We start from the raw sequence: 20919 nt of genomic DNA, 5'->3' as shown, positions 1-20919 counted from the left end.
AGTTGAGTCGCCCTTTTGCTGTGTTGATAAGTACTCCCTGTAAAAAGCATGTTGCTGATAGCAGGAAAATATTTTAAACATTTATGTTTTTGTGCCAAGGTGCTTTGCAAAATAACTTGCCTGGCTCTTATGTTGAATCTCTAGGACATTTGTTAGTGGTCCATGTGGACATTTCGGGGGGTGAGGAGGAGGAAATGTATAACCTCAAAAGGATGATTTTTTAAAATTGATGGCCTTTACCCGTTACTAAAATCAAACTTCTGAAAATGGAGTTAGTTTGCCACATGGTTCTCATTCACTATTTGGAAGTGTTGAGGCCTGATCAGTGTTTTCTCTGAGGACTTGTGATTCTATAATGATAAACATGTTGCGCCAAGATTGAATTGGTTTGCTTTAACATTCAATGGCAATATTTTAACTTACTGTTATTTAACTTTGTCGGTAATTAAATGACCACTTTTTCTTTCAAATTCAATAGGAAACTTTCATTTATATAAGAAATTTTGTGAAACTTAAGAGGGTCTTATTTAATATCAGAAAAATTCATTTGAAACTAAAATTGATTTATTGATTAAATACTTTTTGTTATAAAACTATATGGGAAATGTAGTAAAATAAGGAGAAAGTCACTTAGTCTTTTATTTATAGATTATATTCTCTTGTCGAATTAGCTTATTAAAAAATTACCCCATAAGTCCACTTTAAGATATGATGCTGCTTTAAACGTTAAATCAGATTATCTGAACATCTTTATGTCTATAATATACACCATTTATCATAGACTAGTTTAATTTTATGGAAGACAATAGAGGTGATTATGAGCATGGACTTTGATGTGAGATTGAGGTAGAGTCATATTCTGTCTCCAACACATGTAGTCAATGCGACTTTGCACAAGGGACCTAATCTTTCTAAGCCTGTGTTCTTATCTGTAAAGTAAGGTCACATTGAAAATTAAGTGAAATGACATCTGTAGCACAGTGCTGGGCTTACCAAACCTTTGTTTTTATTGGTGAAGTTCAAGAAATGCACACTCAGAATAATCAAATTGCCTTACATAAAATATCTTTAAGCCAGGGCGAAAGCAGATCATTAACTTGGAAAGAGTTCAGGAGTTTGTTGCAGTGGTCATCTATTTCTGAAGGGTAACTTTGCTTTATTGAAACTGATGTTATATTGCCACCTGCTTGTGGGCAACAGGAAAAATTAAAAATGTAATTTGTCCCCGATATCATTATTCTTTTAGGGGTGGGTGAGTAATGCTGTCGTGAGTCGCTGGTATTAACTTCTATTGGGATGCATGCCAGCATGTAGTGTTAACGTTGTCACTACATGAAAGTTTACATTACAATGCCTGAAATCACAAAGCAAAGTGGTTTAAGATTGACATTAACTTCTCCTTTTAAGTGTATTTGGTTTGTGTTGGATTTGTAGTACTAAAATTTTTTAAAAAGTGAAAAATATAAATATAGTAAAACTATTTTGAGTTAAAATTGACAGCAGCTATGAAGAGTTCTTTGAAGGAAGTAGAGTTTCTTGAATTAACTTTTAGCTTATAAAACTTTAATTCATTTCACTCGTCTTTTATTGTCTTCAAGTGGTTGTAAAAAATAAATTTGTGGAATTATTAGAATACCGTTAATCACTATCTAAATATCAATCTTTTCCCCCAGTAATACTCTAATTTGGTTGATTTAAAAAAATACTGTAATAGAAAATATCAATCAGTGTCCAGAAAAGTATAAGTAATCTCCTTCTATCAAGTTTCAATGGTTATCAACTCAAGGTCACCCACCTTTCCCCTTCTCATTATTCTGAAGCAAAGTAAATCCTTGAATTATATCACTTCATCTCTAAATGTTTCAGTTTTTATTTCTAAAAATGTATCTTTTTAATAAATATAAAACTGCAATTAACATTGTAGTATTTTAAAGTAAAACAATGAAACGACATTTTTTTCAACTGAATATTTTTAATCCAGGAAACGACTGTATATTTAATATTGTTTAAAGATTAGTATTAAGAACCTTGCTTTAGTGGCTTATTGTTGCAAGTCTAAACTGCTCAATCACATTTTCAAGCCAATTATTTCATAAATTATGTGCCCTCCCAATTGCAATATATTTCCTGTAATCCTCATAGTTAGATTTCTCTCTTCATGGTCTCCTGCAGGTTATGTTCATTTTTGTCACTTTGCCTTTGTATGCTAATATTCTGTCAGGAATGTCTCTTCTCTTTACCAGTCTAAATCTTAATTACTCTTCAAGGTTAGTTTAGAGTTTCACCAACCTTTTATCCTCCAGTTTGTACTCATCTTTTTCTGTTACTCTTATGGATCATAAAACATAAATCTTTTTTTTTTTTAATGTAACTTCCATGGGTGATAATTTTGTTTTAACAATTAGATTATAAATTCTTGAAGTCAGAGGCCCTGTATTTTACTTGTTTGTATCCTTTATAGTGTTTAGTAAAGAGCTGGATACATAATCCAGCTCTGGTTATTGTTAACAATTTGGATAAAGTACTAACTTCCTGACAATTCTTCTGTTATCATAAGGTCAGTGGTCAGGTAGCACTGTTCTTTAGATACATTCTCAAATAACAAAATATCAGTATTTAGAAAGTTTTTTTTAAACTGTTAACTTTTCTGAATAGAAGTGTGTTTACTTGTATGTTTCAGATCTGTTCACTACCTTGGTGGTGGCAACAGTTGTATTTTACTAAGTATTTTTTTTAATAGGCCTCTTTTTTAAAAATCAATACAAATAGGACCCATTTTAAAGAAAAGGTGAGATCAGTATAATTCTTATTTGAAGAGAAAGAAACAGGAGCATAGAGATTAGGTAACAAACTGGACATAGCTGAGGCAAAGGTGAGATTTAAACCTGGCTTATGTTCTTAACCATCATTTATACTGCCCTACAATTTGAAAATATTAAAAACCAGAAAAAACTCATCTTTTATACCCTGATGTAACAGGATAAATAAAGCCTTCTGGGATATACCTATATCTCTTTCTACTAACCTTTTGTGTTCATGCAAAAAGTTAGAGAGTACATTTCCTTTTCAAGGTATATACATTTAGTGTAAAGCTCTTTAAGGCTATGGGCTATAAAATCAGATCATCTGGTTTCATAATTCACCTTCTTTAAGCACTGGCTTTGTTAGCTTTGGGAAAATGCTTAGCCTCTCCAGACCTCAGTTTCCTCATCTGTAAGAAGTGAATTATAATAATGTGTCTTGCTTTATGGAGCTGTTAGGAGAATTAATTGAGATTATGCATATAATTCCCACAATGCTTGACATATAGTAAACTCTCAGATGGATGTACATACACACACACACGTTTTCCTTTTTTTTAAATCCAGTGATAAGTATTTTCATTTCTTTTGTCCCAGAGAAAGAGTATTTTTTTAGATTGAGCAATAATCACGACAATGTCTAGCATAACATCCATCACCACATAGTTACAATTTTTTTCTTGTGATGAGAACTTTTAAGATCTACTCTCTTAGCAACTTTAAAATATACAATATAGTATTGAATTGTAGTCACTGTGCTGTACATTATACCTCCTTATTTATTTATTTCATAACTGTACCTTTTGACAACCTTCACTCTTCTTCCCCTCCCCTACCTCTGTCAACTACCAGTCTGTTCTTTGTATCTATGAGTTAGTTAGGTTTTGTTGTTTTGTTTTCAGATTCCTCACATAGTGAGATCACATTGTATCTGCCTTTCTCAGACTTATTTCACTTAGCATAATGACCCCAAGTTTCATCTATATTGTCACAAATGGCAAGATTTTCTTCTTTTTATGGCTGAATAATATTTCTCTGTGTGTCTGTTACATATATTTTTTATCCTTTTATCTATTGATGGGCAACTTAGGTTGCTTTCATGTCTTGGCTATTATAAATAGTGCTGCAGTGAGCATGGAGGTGCATACATCTTTTTTGAGTCAGTGTTTTTGTTTTCTTCAGGTAAATACCCAGAAGTGAAGTCACTGGATCATATGGTAGTTCTATTTTTAATTTTTTGAAGACTCTCTATACTGTTTTTTATAATAGCTGCACCAATCTACATTCCCAGCAAGAGTACATACGGATTCTCTTTTCACCACATCTTCACCAACACTATTTCTTGTCTTATTGATAATAGCCTTCTAACAGTTGTGAGGTGATATTTCATTGTGGTTTTAATTTGCATATTTCTATCTCTGATGATTAGTGATTTTGAGCACCTTTTCGTGTTCTTGTTGGCCATCTAGATGTCTTTGGAAAATATCTATTCACATTCTCTACCCATTTTTTAAATGGAGTTGTCTGGGTTTTTTTGCTGTTGCGTTGTATGAGTTCTTTATGTATTTTGGATATTAACCTCTTTACAGTTACATGATTTGTAAATATTTTCTCCCATTTGGTAGGTTGCCCTTTCATTTTGTTGTTCATTTCCTTTGCTGTGCATATGCTTTTAGTTTGATGTAATCTCACTTGTTTATTTTTGCTTTTGTTGCCTTTGCTTTTGTTGCCAAATCCTAAAAATCATCACTAAGATGTATGTCAAGAAGCTTACAGCCTGTGTTTTCTTCTAGTAGTTTTATGGTTTCAGGTCTTATATTCATGCCAATCCATTTTGAGTTGATTTTTGTTTAATTTCTGTCAAAAAGTGCCACTGAGATTTTGTTAGGGATTGTATTGAATCTGTAGATTGCTTTGGATTGTATGGACATTTTAACAATATTAATGCTTCCAATCCATGGGCACGAACTATCTTTCCATTTATTTTTAGGTATTTTATTATTTTTGATGCAGTTATAACTTAGATTGTTTTCTTAATTTCTTTCTGATTGTTATTGGTGTACAGAAACACAACATTTTTTGTGTATTGAGTTTGTATTCTGCAACTTTGTTGAATCTGTTTATTAGTTCTAATAGTGTTTTTGGTGGACTTTTTAGAGTTTCCTATATATAATATGTCATCTGCAAATAGTGACAGTTTTACTTCTTCCTTTCAGATTTGGATGCTTTTTGGAGGAAGATTTTTTTCTATAGTGGACATTTTAGCATTTCTCTTGATCTTAAGTATCACTCATTTTTTCCATCTTCCCTTGTTCTCCTTATTTTGGGAGAGGAGAACAAATCTGGGGGAGCATAGGTGGAAGACAAACTGTTGGGTTTTGTTTTTCATTAATGGTGGGCACATAACTTGGCCTTGTATTTTTATGTAGGTGAAATATGGCTAAAACAAACATCAAGCATGGTAGCCTTGAGGGAAAAAAGAAGGGGAAGAGATGTTACAAAGTGTAATGTGAAGTCTGAGGGGATCTTATAGAAGATAGGAGAAGAGGCTTGTTGCTCAAGCTTTTGCCTGGTGATGGTGAGATTTTTGTGCTGATTATGTGAATGGCTGGCTCAGTTCCTTTTTAGCACCAATTGGCAGTCCATCCCTTTTCCCCTCTTTGGCAGCAATTCATTTTCCCACAGAAAAACAGGAACTGTGGGCGATCGCCCCAAATTGCTATATCTTAGGTGACAACTCTGTGTAAGAAGAATCTTTCTTTTTCACAAAATGATCTTGGTACATACCCATTCTAAAATGAGTTTGTTTTACTGGAGTGTTTTTTTTTATTGGTGCTTGAGAAATATTTTTTTCATCTGTTGATGAAGAAATATTCATAAAGGTTGAATCTTAGATAAGTATGAAATCTGTATTCTTTTACTAGGAGTTAGCAGTATTGCAAAAGTGCTATAAAATAGATTAATATTTTAAAATAGATTTTACATATTATTTTGATGCTTTTATTGTAATTTGAAAATCCCCAGTAATGCATTGGCAGCCAATTTTTGAACTTTAGAAAAAGTCAATTATGGTATCATATGCATAGAATATAAAGAATATAATTAAAACACAAAGAATATAATTAGAACAACTTTTTTAGATATGTGAAGGATATTTATCTTAATATGAGATTATTCTATATTTCACTGTTTTTAGTTCTATGCAGGAATGCAAATGTTCCCCCAATTTCTTAGATTCCAGTATAATTAGGTGCTGGAATTATTTATTACTATAAATAGTTGGATAATTTGACCACATAATGAGCAAAATATATTCCAAATAAACTTAAATGACAAGTTTTCAACTTTCATCAAACCTTAAAGTTGATTCAGAATGCTCTTGGTAATTTATTATTTTAAGAGCATATTGTTAATTTTTTTAGTCAATATGAAATGCTTAGTGTTATTACTATAGTATATCATTACTATGAACATATAAGAATAAGAAAAGGTTAAATCATTTTGAATCAAAAGAACCCTTTTCAATATTTAAAATGAGCATAATTCTCTTAGCCTACAGGTATCAAAACCTTTGTCATCTGTGATATCGAGAGTGATTTTATAAATGTGAAGATATGAATTTGCTAGTTTGTTTCTGTTCAGGCTAATTTTTGACTCTTTGTTCTGAATGTTATCAGCAATAATGATATAAAACTGAAGGGCTGCTCAGGGTGACCTTTTCTTTTTTCTTTTCTCTTTACTAAAAGAGATAGTAGAAATAACAGCTGGAGGTAAGATGATCAACAGATTTTTCTCATTTAATTTCTGTTCATAGGCGGAGGTTGTTTGAATTCATACCTGTTCTAGGGATGGGACCCGCCTATTGAATGGGAAAGGGGAGAGAAGTTGCCCTCTCTTGCCTTACCCCCAGATTTTGATTTTTAGTGGCCTGGCCATTACTCAGGGGAGCCAGATTTGCTAATAAACAGGAGCTGAAAGAAACCATTATTATTTCAGGTTTCTGGCAGAAAAGCTTATAGATCTCTCAGAAGAGAACTTCCTTCTCTGTTTGCTGCTCCTGAGTTGTGAACATTGCAAACTACCATTTGTTGGGAATGGGAAAGTAAGACAAATCTGGTGATGATGTTAATTTCTGCTTTCTACTCTGTTAAGGCTGCCAGTCTTATTTATTTATTTATTTTTGCCTAGATTCTAGTTAGAAAGGTGGGGCAGCTGAAGTCATAAGTAGATATATACAATGCCTCTAGAAAAAAACTTTCAGTTTTATTCTAGCTTAACTATGTTTTCACATACATAGGTTAATAAGCTTTTAAGATAATTATGTGTTCATTTTGGAGAATTAGAAAAGAAAATGAAAAGAACCCATATTTCTACTTCTCATGGATGCTTTTTATTGATATTTTGTGGGTATGTTTTATATTTTTTCCTATGCATATATATGTTGTAATTTTTTTTCTGATGAAAATGGGCTCATACTTTTTATTTACTCTTTTGTAACTTTGTTCACTAAACAGTATAGTTTTAGTAAACTGTAATTTAAAAATACTTGATTACATAATTTTTATATAAAAATGATAGCAATAGAAGTTTATAATACAAATATTTTTTGGTGTAGGTAACTAAAAATATTTACACAATGACATATCTGGGGTAAAAGTTTATATAGAGTTTTAGAAATTCTTAAATATTATAATTGAGTTTATTTAATATATCTACAAATGACTTCAAAACATGTTTTATTATGATATTCTATAAATAATATATATTTCTTAATGGTTTTTATTACTTTAAATAGAATGGTACACCTGTCACATGATTTTTAGGAAACAGTATTTTGGCATAAAATGTTTTAAAGATATTGCTACAGTTATTTTCTAATTATGTTATTTCTAGAGAAAATTATAAATAATAATCTGACATAGCCAACTACATCTCTGATGTTTTGAGTCATTATCCTAGCAAGAAAAATAACTTTTTGAACTTGATAGGAATCTGATAGGCGCAAGCCAAACTTTCCTTATTCTTCTATTCATTTGAGAGGAAGAGATGGCAATTGGTAGTAAGGAGATGTGGAAAAAGTTGTAAATTCTTGAAAAAGCAGGAAGGTAGTCCTTTGCCTCTGTTTTCCAGTACCTATGTGCCACTTCAGTTTGGTGTAACTCATCGGGGCCAAATGTAGAAGCCCAAATTAGGGAGACATGAGTCTCTGGTTAAGTCTAATATAAAAAATGATGGTGGTGGTGGTGGTGGTGTGTGTGTGTGTTTTGTTTTGGAAGAGTAGCCTGGACTAGGAAAGCCTTTACTTGCATAGCAATTATAAGTTTCTGATATCTGTGCCAGTAGTTGCAAAGAGTTCTAAGTTAATGGTAAGAAGTTATCCACCTTTGATTCCATTGCGTTTATCATCCTTAAGCCCTTTCTTAGTGTGATGTTAGTCATTATGATCTTTGTTCTAACTGTTCTGTTTTTATTGTTATATTTGTTTCTATAATCAATTATCTCATGAAAAGCAAGGAACATGATCAGAAATATGGAAACTATCTGGCCAGTTGGTTCATCTAATGCTTGACAGAAATATAATATGAAGACTTTATGAAACAGAATTATTTTCTTTGTCCAAAGTTATTTTTAATTGACTCTGAGCAGTGTTAATGGGTAACCTTATAAATGAAAGAATGTATAAAAACATAGTTTAAAATCTCGAAAATGAGTTTTTTGTAATACTGTTATTTTGAAATATTAAATTTCTTTAATTTTATGTAAAATTTATGGCATTGGAAGATTATAATTAATGTTTAAATTTTTATAGGGTTTGTATGTTACAATACTTGTTTTGGTTTAGACTACACAGAAGTTATATATATATTTTGATTTTTAAACATACATGTAAAGGCTGTGTAATGACACCTTTTTAAAAATTAAAGATGATGGTATTGCTATGTCTAGGACTTGAGTGAGGTGGTATACTGCTAGTTCGAATGTACAAAATTTCTCTTCCATTGTTTATCTTCTGAGTGTTTCATCTCTACTAAAGTTCAAAGACTTGCGAAGATATCTTATTTTTTTCATTGTGTCTTATATTTGAATTTTTTTTTTTTGACTGAAAAAACAGGCCATTAATATCTTTCTTTTAGTGGGATGTCTTATTTGTCAGCATTAGGGAATTCTAGGAGAGAAATGTGTTCTCTGCTGCTATTAAGAAGAAAAGAAATCTTCAGACCTTGGGAATTTGAGTTTGGGATTCTTATCTGCTATAAGAATGGCTAGAATTAGGATCACCAACCTCTGCCTCCTTGTAACTAGTAGAGAAACTGGAATCATGGTGTTTCTCAGTAATGGAGCACCTATTGTAGCTTAATGGCAGGGAATTTATATATCTGGAAGTATTTGGGACCTCTGCAGTCAGCCAGGTTTAGCTATTGTGAACCTTTAACCTGATCACATTCCTTGGGTAGTTTTGTGGACTACAAAAATTAACTTGTTATCTTGCAGAATTGGGAAAAGTTTATATTTTTGGATTGAATAGATAGAGGCTTTCTAGCTATTCTGATGACTATGTATACCTGCTTTTTGGGCTCAGTCAAAACAGCGATTTCACACTATAACTAGACTGTTGGTAAAGAGAGTGTTCTCTTAGGACTTAAAAATCAGTGAGCTTGAAAGATAATTTTGTTGTTTAAAAGAAAACCTATGTCATATGTCCATATACATTTTAGCTTACCCCTTGGTAGGTTATTTAAATTTGATTTTTTGGTTAATTTTAGACTCTTTTTGATCAGAACAATGCTGCAAAAAAAGAAGAGTCTGAAACTGCAAATAGAAATGATTCTTCAAAGAAGTTGTCTGTTGAGAGAGTATATCAGAAAAAGACACAACTCGAACACATTCTCCTTCGTCCTGATACATACATTGGGTCAGTGGAGCCATTGACACAGGTAATTATTTTTAAATTTTATTGAAATTAGGAGATATGTATTTATATCTTTTTAATAAACTTTTGTGATCATATGCTTTGTAAGTACATAATTTTATGTTTCTGTAGCCATAAGGAAAATAGGGAAAGGGATCTAAGAGACAGAAATGTCTTCATTTCTTGCTAGAGATAAAAAAAAGTAGGAGATAAAAATTATCAGAGGTAAGACGTATAGAGTAAAATGATACTATATGAACTTTTAAAAAAGTACTTAAGTTAATGCATGCTGTAGCTTACTTTAAATTCTAGAATTTATATATACACAGTAACGACCATTTAATGCTTGCTATGGACTTGGCTTACACATATTTTTTATATGATTCTAAAAATTTGTGGAAATAGGTACTATTATCTCCATTTTATAGATGAAGAAACTGAAGTTTAAATAAATTTAATTAACTTGCTCAGATTTCCCAACTATTAAGAGCGTGCTGTGTTTATATTATTTTATACTGTGCTTTTTATACAATAGAAAAATACATAGCTTGAAGTAAAGATATAAAGTTAATAGAAGATATTTTTTGTTTTTTCTCCTATTTTATGTGAATACTGTTTCTAACAATTCTATGTGCTTTATATTAAGCTAACTTTATGTATGAAAAAGAGTACAGATGATACAAAATGAATAATATCTCAATTTTGAGTTTATTTAAATTGAATATAAATACCGTGAGTTTGATTATAACTGAAGGTCTAAGTATTTATAGAGTAAATGACAGATATGGGTTTATACTATGCAAAATTGATATTAAGCACTTTTACTCTATAAGTCCTTTTGAATTTTTCTCTCAATGCAGTTAATGTGGGTGTATGATGAAGATGTGGGAATGAATTGCAGGGATATTACCTTTGTGCCAGGTTTATACAAGATCTTTGATGAAATCTTGGGTGAGTACTTGTTAAAGATTTAATGCATGTTTCTATTGATACCATTATAATGTCTCTGTCTGTCTGTCTCTATATATAGCACCAGATTTACAGTGTAAATTTTAAAGGCATATCTCTGGCTTTTATGGTGAATATAAATGTTCTTCAGAAAATTTATATAACTTGCTGTTATATTTTCATATCTGTACATATTTTTGTGTTTTAATCGTTTGTTTGTAAAATAATGTGTTGTATTTGATTAGCAATCCCAGAGATGGTCTGTGGTCCTGTATATGCAGTCAACTGGGAGTTGCTTGTATTCTAGTCCCAGGGTGGGGGTATGGGCCCCCCCACCCTGTTAAAAATAGAGATTACAGGGCCTGAGCCTTGCAGATTCAGTGAGTTTGAGGTGAGACATGTAAAATTGTGTTTTTCACTAACAAATGAGGTATTTTAACAGTCATCGTTTTAAATAATCTCTTTCCTCTCCAAATCACACGATTAATTAAATCACAGTGAAGTTCAAATGCCTAATTGACTCTTAGGTAATGCTTGCACTTTGGAAATGTTTTTAGCCAAGGACTTTCTAGAGACTGTACTGCCACCTCATCAGTGCCATTTGAGGTTTCCTAGAAAGCAGAATAGTGTTGGTCTTTGGAAAAGGAGAGTAAAACCAGTTACTTACATTTTGTACCTTTCATCCTTGCCTCCCAAATTTCCACTCAGTTTTACTTTTAGGTTACACAGTGTTTATCATGAACATATTCCTTCTATGACTGAAGTTGAATTTGACAGCTAGCTTGTGTTCAGATTTTACTAAAGCAATTAGTTAATGTATACAGACATATTATCAGTTATAGCACATAGGATTTAGAGATTAGTAACTATGCTAAAGACTTTGCCTTTGTAATTCAAAAATTACTGATTGGTTTCAGCTCAATCTGTCTATACAATCACTAGTTTATTGAAGGAGATTCAAGAGAAAGTAATTTGTTACCAAGGTAAAATATAATGAAATCAATTTTTTACTTCTAGACCTGAAGTAGGGTGTTGTAAACTGCAAATGTTTGCTTATTTAATTTGTTTTTGTATATCACAAAATCATCTGCCTCCTTGTTTTGTGGTAGAAGACAAATATTAATTTGATATGATATAAAGTTTAAAAACATTGTTTGGAAAATAAAGTTTTGTATTAGAAGTTAGTAGTAATTATTTTCATCAACTATTACCACATGTAAATGTTTATATTAAGTAGTGATGTACATGCAGTTGTGTTCATGTATTTATTTATATAACTTAGGTATTTGATTACTCATTGAGTTTTTAATTTCATAGTTAATGCAGCTGACAATAAACAGAGGGATAAGAACATGACCTGTATTAAAGTTTCTATTGATCCGTAAGTATATTTCAAGTTTAATTCTTTATGCTAAGTTGTTTCATCCAGATAGTCCCCAACTTATGATTACTTCTTAAATGAATAATGTATAAAATTAGTACTCCTTAGTTACCTTGTTGCTTGAGACCTTGTTATTTTTGCCTCTTTTAGCCAGAATACTATACTCATAGTTTCCTCTCTTATTCATGGTCTTTTTCCTCAAAGTACTTTCTTATGTGAGCAGTTGGAGACCATTTTTCTTCCTGTTTGATGCTATGGATGTCATTTCAGCTGCTAGAGTAAATCACTCAATCTTTTCTTAACTTTGCTTTGAGACTCAAGGCTATGGGCTATTGCCAGAACTATTCCACTTACATTATGGGTTAAATTTATTTTTTATGACTGGCATTTGGACTTTCTCATTATTTAAAACATTATTTGTAAATTAGGAACTGCTGGTATAAAATATATACCAGGTGTTTAGCTAATTAGATCTCACTATGGTGATTTTTTTGAAGACGGAGAAGGAATGAAAATAAACTTGTAAGTTAGAAATACAGCTATTACATTTATCCTGGTTTCATTAGCATGCATTTTGTAAAATATTACATTTATCCTTTATAGTTTCATTAGTAATATAGCATGATTTTAAGATTGTTCTTTAACATGAAAATTTCACAATTCAGGGATAGCCTTCCTGTCAATCTTATTTCAGATTGCATGGTTAATATTAATGATATAATAAAAATATAATTTATATTTGGTTATACCATGAAGTTAACTGTATCTTATATATGAAAATACTAACACATAACTATGCTGTTAAAGTTATCGATTTTTCTTTTTTTAATTTAGTTTTTAAAATCTGAATTCTTTTTATAACAAATACATTTTTGAGAATTTATATGGTAAGATGTGTAGGATACTTCTAAGTTACAACCTTTGCAGAAGTGTAAGATAGTTTTAAGGAAATTTTAGCTGTCAAGATTCCTTTCCTTCCATTTTTAGGAAATGGTTGGTTAAAAACAATAGCATTTATTATATTTTACAAGAATTAGTGAGGAGTAATAGATGTTGAATGTTTTGTATCTTTAAGCTTTTTTAAGATCCAGAATTGAAAAATTCTGATTGAAGACTAAAGAAGTAGAGTCTTTCCTTAAATACATTCTTCATGAACATGGTTCCGATTATTTGGTTATATTTTATCTTAATTGTTTTGGTCACTTTAATAACATGGACTTAAAAAAGAGCTTACATAGAGTCCCATTATAACAAAGTGATCAAGAAGTGAGCTATAAAACAACTGCGTAGACCCAATAATGGCTCTTGGTGGCATGCTTTACCTTAAGTTTATTACAGATTCTGGACAAAGAGTATTCTATGTAACAAGTGCCTTTATTGCTCTCTTTCTAACTCCCTTTCAGTCAACAGACATTTTTGTATGGGTATAAGAGTAACAGAGTTATAACTAAATTTTTTTGGTTCTTAATGATAATTAGATCAGTTTCTTTTTCCTTATTTATCTCTATGTCACTTTAACTGTTCCTGCTAATTCTTTTATTTCAAAATAAAACAAAAACTCATAGTCAACTACTTCCAAGGAAGAAAGGGTGAAGGTACTTTGTTTTTCTCCTCTTTCCTATTTTACTTTTTTTGTTTTTGTTTACAGATCATTGATGAGAAATTATTGACTCTTTCTCTTGTTTTTAATTGAAATATACATATATACACATATATTTAAAATTGGCAATAGACAAGCATTTTTGGAACCACTGCTGATCCTTATATTTTATTATTTATATTTTACTTCTGAATTTTAATCATAACACTTTATCTTTTGTGAATTTCATCCTATAAAGTCATTCTTTATTTTTTCTTCACTACATATATTACAGAATTCATGTTATTTTATTAAAATGAATTTTATTTCAGAGATATAATTTTTGCTTGTTAGAGTTCTAATTTTAGAAGTCATTTTAAAACAATTGAAATGGGAAAAGTGCTGTTATGCTTTTTATTCCATTGACCCAGTGTTTTCTGCTGTCCAGTTTTGATATCTGTTCAGTTACATTCTTTTTAACATTTTTATATAGAAGAGTTTTATTTTTCTTTGTGCGTGTTTGTGCATAAACTCTGTGTAGGGGGTAAATTTTGATAGTTAATGGGTTAAGTATAGTGAATATACACCACACCTTAGCTCTTATTTATTTTGTCCACAGTGCTCTGTGGTGCGGGATACAGTTTAAATAAACAGCCATGGTTGTAAAAGGCATAGGAATAGGTTAGCAAGGGATGTCATGCAGAATTGGGCCCGCTCTTTTAGAAAGAAAATTTGAAGCAACTTTTCACAGGGGAACTTAAAACTTATTAAATAATATAACAATGGTTAGCATTGAAACAACTTATTTGCTAGCATCTATCTGATTAAAAAATGCGGAAAGCACATTAAGTCGAATTCTGACTATTCTTCTAGCTTAAGTATTATTTAGGGTTGAAACTCTTAAAAACTATAGCTTTTAAAGAAATACACACTCATATTGAAATATATGTATACATTTCTATTTTAAAAATTGGGATTAAAATATACTATTTTATGTTTTTCTATTTTTATTTGATATATGGATAGCCTTTTTAACTTATATAAATCTATTTAATTCTTTTTAATTATTTCTAAGTATTTATTATGTCGATACATTATAATTTATTTGCCCTCTTTCCAGTTGATGAATATTGGATATTTAGGATATTGGATATTTAGATTGTTTTCCAGGTTTTTTTTTTAACTTTATATGGAAACTTTATTTGTAGCTTATTCAAATAACAGTCTTTTTTCCCTTAATATTTTTGAGAAGATTATTGATGAAGCAAAGAATATAGTTATAGAATTCTGAATCATTGTTTAGAGATTATAGAAATAAACACCAGATGTGGGAAGTAGTATAGATTGAAATTTTGTAATAGCGGGGTGACTTTGATAGGAAGTTCCAATTTTATACTCATATGGGCTTACTGAATGTAGGAAATATCAAGCCTTTTTTTTGAAATTGTGATGATTATCTTAATTATATTACCATATATGCTAATAGGATGAAATTTTAAAGCTTTTCTCATGAATATATTAACTTTTGTGTCATTCTAAGATGTTTAAGATCTGTAATTTCCCATTCATTGCCTTTATTTCCTTTAGAATTCTTCTGGTAAGCTCCATGAAGTTTCTTGAAGAAAATAGAATACTTAATAAATTGTAGGTTTTACACCCAACATAGGAACTATTTGGAAGTCTAAAAATGTAATGCAATACGTGGCCCTTGTTTCTAAGGCCCACCATTTTTACCACTGGAGACAGAACACACAGTGAAAGTACGGTAGGCAATTTGAAACTGTTACATACTTAAATATTTAGCTGTGTATTCTGTAGATAGAGTTTACCTACAGATGAGGTAACCTAATTATCTCCTGAGATCTGCAGTAAATAATTTAAATTTTTTGGTGATCTCAATTTAAGGAGGGTTGGGAAACATTGTTATGGCTGGGTAAAAGGCTTAATGGAGAACTAAAGTCATAAACTGACCTGTAGAGTAAGGGTAAAATTTAGCTAGACAAAGAGACTAAAAGACATTATAGTCAAGGGAAAGACCAATAAACAAAGAAATGGAAGAATTGGGAATGAACATGGATAAGTAATAAAACTGATGAGGGAAAAATAGGATGCATGTTGCAGAATACTTATAATTTATGACTGTAAGTGGGGATATAGATAACAGGCCTTGAACATATAGTAGAGGACTTTCAAGCTTGAGTTTTATAAAAAAAAAGGTGGAAGTACTTCTGTGTTCTAGAGCAAAAATAATGTTACCAAAGGTGTAGTAGGTCATCATTGTTATGCAGAATATATTTAAGGGGAGTGGCTATCAAGAAGTCTGTCACAGTAATCAATATTTAAGGTGACTTTAGTCTACCTAGATTGATATACTGACTTTTAGAATGAAGACAGAACTGATATAAAATGAATCTAATAGGACAAACTAACAAGTCTTATTGACTAATGACACTAGAGAATGATCAGGAGATAGGAATAAAAAATGATATCGAAATTTGGGCTTAGGAGAATTCAGACAGTTGAACTCATATTGGAGAGTGAGGGACAGAAAAGTTGGTGGCTGATTTGGGGAAAGAAGATAATATATCAAAAGTTTTTAGTTGTTTTTTTTTTTTAAACTTTTTTTAATTTAATTAATTTCCCCTTGGATCTTTGATTTTCATTTTGATTTTTATAACAATTTTTATAACATATTTTTTAATTGTAATAACTAATAACTATTAAGAGATTAAGGTATGTATGTATGAGTAAAACAGAGTGCCTAAGAATGATTGTGAATCATATTGGCAAATGGTACCATTTTCAGTGTTGGTGATGAAGCCATGTTTCTGTGCAAATTTGGCTCTTAACTAGGTAAAGGCATTGTAGTACATACTACTCAAACAATAAGTAGGCAAAGTTTACTATCAGGACTACTGTCTATGTCAGTTCCTGTTAGCTATAGGAGCCTCTACTCCATATCATTCAGGGCTAAAATGGATGGTTTTGTGGTAAAAAACAAAACAAACAAAAAACAACAAAAAAACTCCAAAAAACTAAAAGACCTAAAATTAGTAATATCTACATATTTTAAAACCATTAAAATAGTTGATGACAGTGATCGCCATAATACAACCAACTTTCTAATGTTTAGGCTGAGAATGGAATACAAGTCAGGCTGTCCTTTTTCCGTCTGTAGTGTCGCAGCAGTTAGGTAGGAAATGAAAATGGCAATGATCATTAGCTCTGCAGAGCTTGTGGTTCACAGGTGGCATACTGATAGAATGCAGAAGGAAGATCATGGCTAATGGATATGAAAAGAAAACAGAATCTCTGGCCGACTTCTTATAAAAGCTTCACTACTTTTACTGTTTTCTGGGAGGTTGAGAAGAGTTTCTTTTCCTGAGAAATTTTGCAGTATTACTTGCAGATCTTAGTGTGATCTTAATTTGAGTTATAACTCAGGGATAGCAATGTGCCTCCTCAAAAAGGATTTTCTTGAAAGATGAGTGTCTTTCCAATTGGTAATGATTAGCGTTTTGGTTATAATCATTCAGGTTTATTCTGGATTACTTTACTTTTAATGGAAATTAATATGTCTTTAAACTATTTAAACTCTAAACTCTGCTTGTTTATTTACAGTGAATCTAACATTATAAGCATTTGGAATAATGGGAAAGGCATTCCAGTGGTAGAACACAAAGTAGAGAAAGTTTATGTTCCAGCGTTAATTTTTGGACAGCTTTTAACATCCAGTAACTATGATGATGAGGAGAAAAAAGTAACAGGTAAAGTCTAATGGCTGATCAGAATTTTAATAGAAATATTGCTTTCAGCATAAAATCTTTCTATTCCTATATAAAATATGACGAGGAATTCTGTGTAGTTTTGTTGTGAAAAAATCCTTTTCAAATTAATATTTATAAACTATATAAATATTGTCTTGATTGTAGTCTGACAATTTAAAAGCTTAACTCTGATAGTGCATTGATTATGCTAAAACTCTTGGAACTCTAAGCTGGCTGACAGTTTGAGTTTTTAATTACTAATAAAATAATAGGTGTGATTCCTATTTGTTATTTGTATATTTGTTATTTCATAAGCACCATGTCTTTTGGTATCAGGTAGATTACTTTTAAATTGTTTTCTTTAAAAAGGTCAAGATTGAAAATATAGACTCTGTAAATAGAGTTGAAAATGCTCTGACCAGACCAAATTTTTTCCTACTTAGCTATGTTACCCACGTAGATTGATAGTTGTTTTTTTTTTGTTTTATTTTGTTTTTAAAATCAAGGCCGTAGGAAGTGTTTAGATTAAAATTTTGTACTAGAGAAGTGACTTTGATAGAGAGCTCAGGTTTCATACTCACATAGACTTATTGGTGATAGAAGATACCAAGTTCAATTTTTTAAACAATGTAATGAAGATAATCTGAAAAGTGCATATTTTAATTATACTACTATATATGCTAAATCTTAATTGTTTTTCTTTAAATGAAAAAAAATTATACTCTGAAATATTCAATTGATGATTGTTAAGATAATGTAATAAATGAAACTGGTAACAGACTTGCCCTATGCTAGGTAAGTTAACAAAGTTCCTTTAAAATCATTTTCATTAAACCTTCACATTCAATTGTTTTTACAGGTGGTCGCAATGGTTATGGTGCAAAACTTTGTAATATTTTCAGTACAAAGTTTACAGTAGAAACTGCTTGCAAAGAATACAAACATAGTTTTAAGCAGGTATGATATGTCTAATTCTTTTTTTTTTTTTAATCATGTTTTGCTGCTTTGCTAAGATAATAGAACCTTAGAGAACTTCCAGTGGTGCACGCGCGTGTGCATGCGCGCGCACACACACACACATTTTTAAAGTGGTAAGCAAGTCATCAGAGTAAAAAAGACTTTAGAATGCTTGTGAGATTTTACATAAGCTTTTTAAAAAACAAATTTGTTTTAAAAAACAAATGCTTTATTTAATAGACTTTTCTTTTAACCTAGTTAAGCATTAGTGAAAACGACCTGAACCTCAAAGACTAATTGAAATGCATCCACCTAGGATGTTTGAAAAATTCCTCATTGATTCATGAAATTCCTATTTCAAAAATTTATTTTACTCTTGTAGGCTTTTGAAAATAGTTTACATTTTTACAATAAGCTACAGTAATTTTCTCAGGAAAGCATCATACCTATTTTTGTAAGATTTTATATAGTCATGTTAAAGAACTTGAAAGATATTTTACTAATAGTGTATAAAGTTTTGCAGTTTATTTTGCTTATTTTCAACATGAGGTTGTTATAGAGTAGTATTTAAAGTTTTTTCATCTTTAATAGTACCAGTTTCAAGGATTTGTTTGGTTTGTTGTAAAGCTGAAAAATAGTTATAGTTGTGGTAAGTGTATTTCATAAGCTGAGTCTTTATGTGTTACAAAATATAGAAATGTTATAGAAATATTTGAATATCTTTTCTTTTAAAGACCTGGATGAATAATATGATGAAGACTTCTGAATCCAAAATTAAACATTTCGATGGTGAAGATTACACTTGCATAACATTCCAACCAGATCTGTCCAAATTTAAGATGGAAAAACTTGACAAGGATATTGTGGCTCTCATGACCAGAAGAGTTTATGATCTGGCTGGTTCATGCAAAGGGGTCAAGGTCATATTTAATGGAAAGAAATTGCCTGTAAGTGTCTCCTAAAATAGTTAATGCTTTGTTATTTTGTCAATGGCTTATAGTTAGATCTTTTAAAATCTAATTTGATAATGTCTTTTAACCAATATGTGTAGAAGATTTGATTTAAAGTGATTATTGATATATTTGGATTAAAATTTACCATCTTGCTAGCTGTTTTCCATTCATTGTATTTGTTCTTTGTTTCTTATTTCCTTTTGTTCTTCCTTCTTTGGTTTTAATTGAGCATTTTAAAAAATAATTTCATTTTCTCACTTCTGTTTACTTATACTTTTTAAAATCTTTTTGCGGTTACCCTAGGATTTATTCTTTCCGTAAATAGTTTGAGTCCACCCTTAGATAATTTCACTTCATGGGTAGCCAAAGGACTTTATAACAGTATGTCTTCAGGATCTTTCTCCCATTTCTTGTGTCATTGTCATCATACATTTCACTATACTGTAAACACCAGAAGAAGAAAGAGAATGAGGCAGAAGAAACATTTGAAAAATCATGGCAGAAATTTTTCCAGTTAGTGACATTGCTGTTAATACTTTAAGCAGTTATTTGTATTTTAGAGCAATTAAAAACAATAATTATATTTTACCTTTATTCCATTTTTCTTTTTTTATTAAATTTTAAAATTTTATATTAATTTCAGTTTATTCATTCCATTTTCAATGCTCTTAATTTCTTGGTATACATTTAAGTTTCTGATCCTAATCATATTCCTTCTGCCTAGAGATCTTTTTAGGTTAGATCTGCTGGCAGTAAATTTCCTTAGTTTATGTTTGTCTGAGAGAGTCTATTTTCCTTCACTTTCAAAGGCTATAGAATTTCACTGGATACAGAATTATGGGTTGACAGTTATTTTTTCTTTCAATACTTTAAAGATGTCACTCTGTTGTCTTCTTGCTTGCATGGTTTCTGATGAGAAGTCTGCTGTAGTTCATATCCTTCTTCCTCTGTTGGTAAGGTGTTTCATTTTCCTCTGGCTGCCTTGAAGATTTTCTCTTTGTCTTTGTTTTTTTGAGTTATGGTATGCTTAGGTATTTATGTGCATTTTTTGTGTGTGTTTTTGAATTTATTCTGTTTGGTGTTTTCAGAGCTTCTTGGATCTCTCATTTGGTGTCTGTCACTAATTTTGGAAAATTTTTGGCCATTTCTACAAATATTTTTTTCTGTGCTATTCTTTTTCTTCTGGTATTCCATTTATGCATATATTATATGGTTTGGTATTGTCTCAAGCTCTTGGATGTTTCGCCCTGCTTTATTCACTGTTTTCTCCTTGTGTTTCAATTTATTTAATTTCTATTGCACTATTTTTAATATCACTAATTTTTTTTGTTTTATTATGTCAAGTCTACTGATGAGCCTGACAAAAGGCATTCTTCATACTTTGTTTTTGATTCCTAGAGTTTCTATTTGAATCTCTCTTACTGCATCCATCTCTCTGCTGAAGTTGCATGTTGTCTACCTTTTCCACTAGAGCCTTTAATATATGAATCGTAGTTATTTTAAATGCCCTAGCTGATAGTTAAAATACCTGTGACATATCTGAAATCTGGTTCTGATGATTGCTTTGTCTTTTCAGACTGTTTTTTTCTTGCCTTTGGCATGCCTTATAAGTTTTTATAGAAA

General features: G+C 30.8%; 1 protein-coding gene across 2 annotated transcripts in view; it reads left to right on the top strand.

The window, feature by feature from the left end:
- TOP2B (DNA topoisomerase II beta) overlaps positions 1-20919 on the top strand; it is a 58119-nt gene that overhangs the window by 2634 nt on the left and 34566 nt on the right. The window contains exons 2-7 of one of the 2 annotated variants that reach the window (XM_011358180.2): positions 9581-9736; positions 10572-10662; positions 11977-12040; positions 17241-17386; positions 18246-18343; positions 19078-19290. In XM_011358180.2, the coding sequence (XP_011356482.1) occupies positions 10575-10662; positions 11977-12040; positions 17241-17386; positions 18246-18343; positions 19078-19290 (609 nt within the window). In that variant the 5' untranslated portion in view covers positions 9581-9736; positions 10572-10574. Of the gene's footprint in view, positions 1-9565; positions 9737-10571; positions 10663-11976; positions 12041-17240; positions 17387-18245; positions 18344-19077; positions 19291-20919 lie in introns of both variants that reach the window. The other variant, XM_023532267.1, reaches the window with a different exon arrangement.

Source organism: Pteropus vampyrus, unplaced genomic scaffold (genome assembly GCF_000151845.1).
Source record: "Pteropus vampyrus isolate Shadow unplaced genomic scaffold, Pvam_2.0 Scaffold1, whole genome shotgun sequence".
Lineage (NCBI taxonomy): Eukaryota > Metazoa > Chordata > Mammalia > Chiroptera > Pteropodidae > Pteropus > Pteropus vampyrus.
This window is presented reverse-complemented; position numbering and strand designations above follow the sequence as displayed.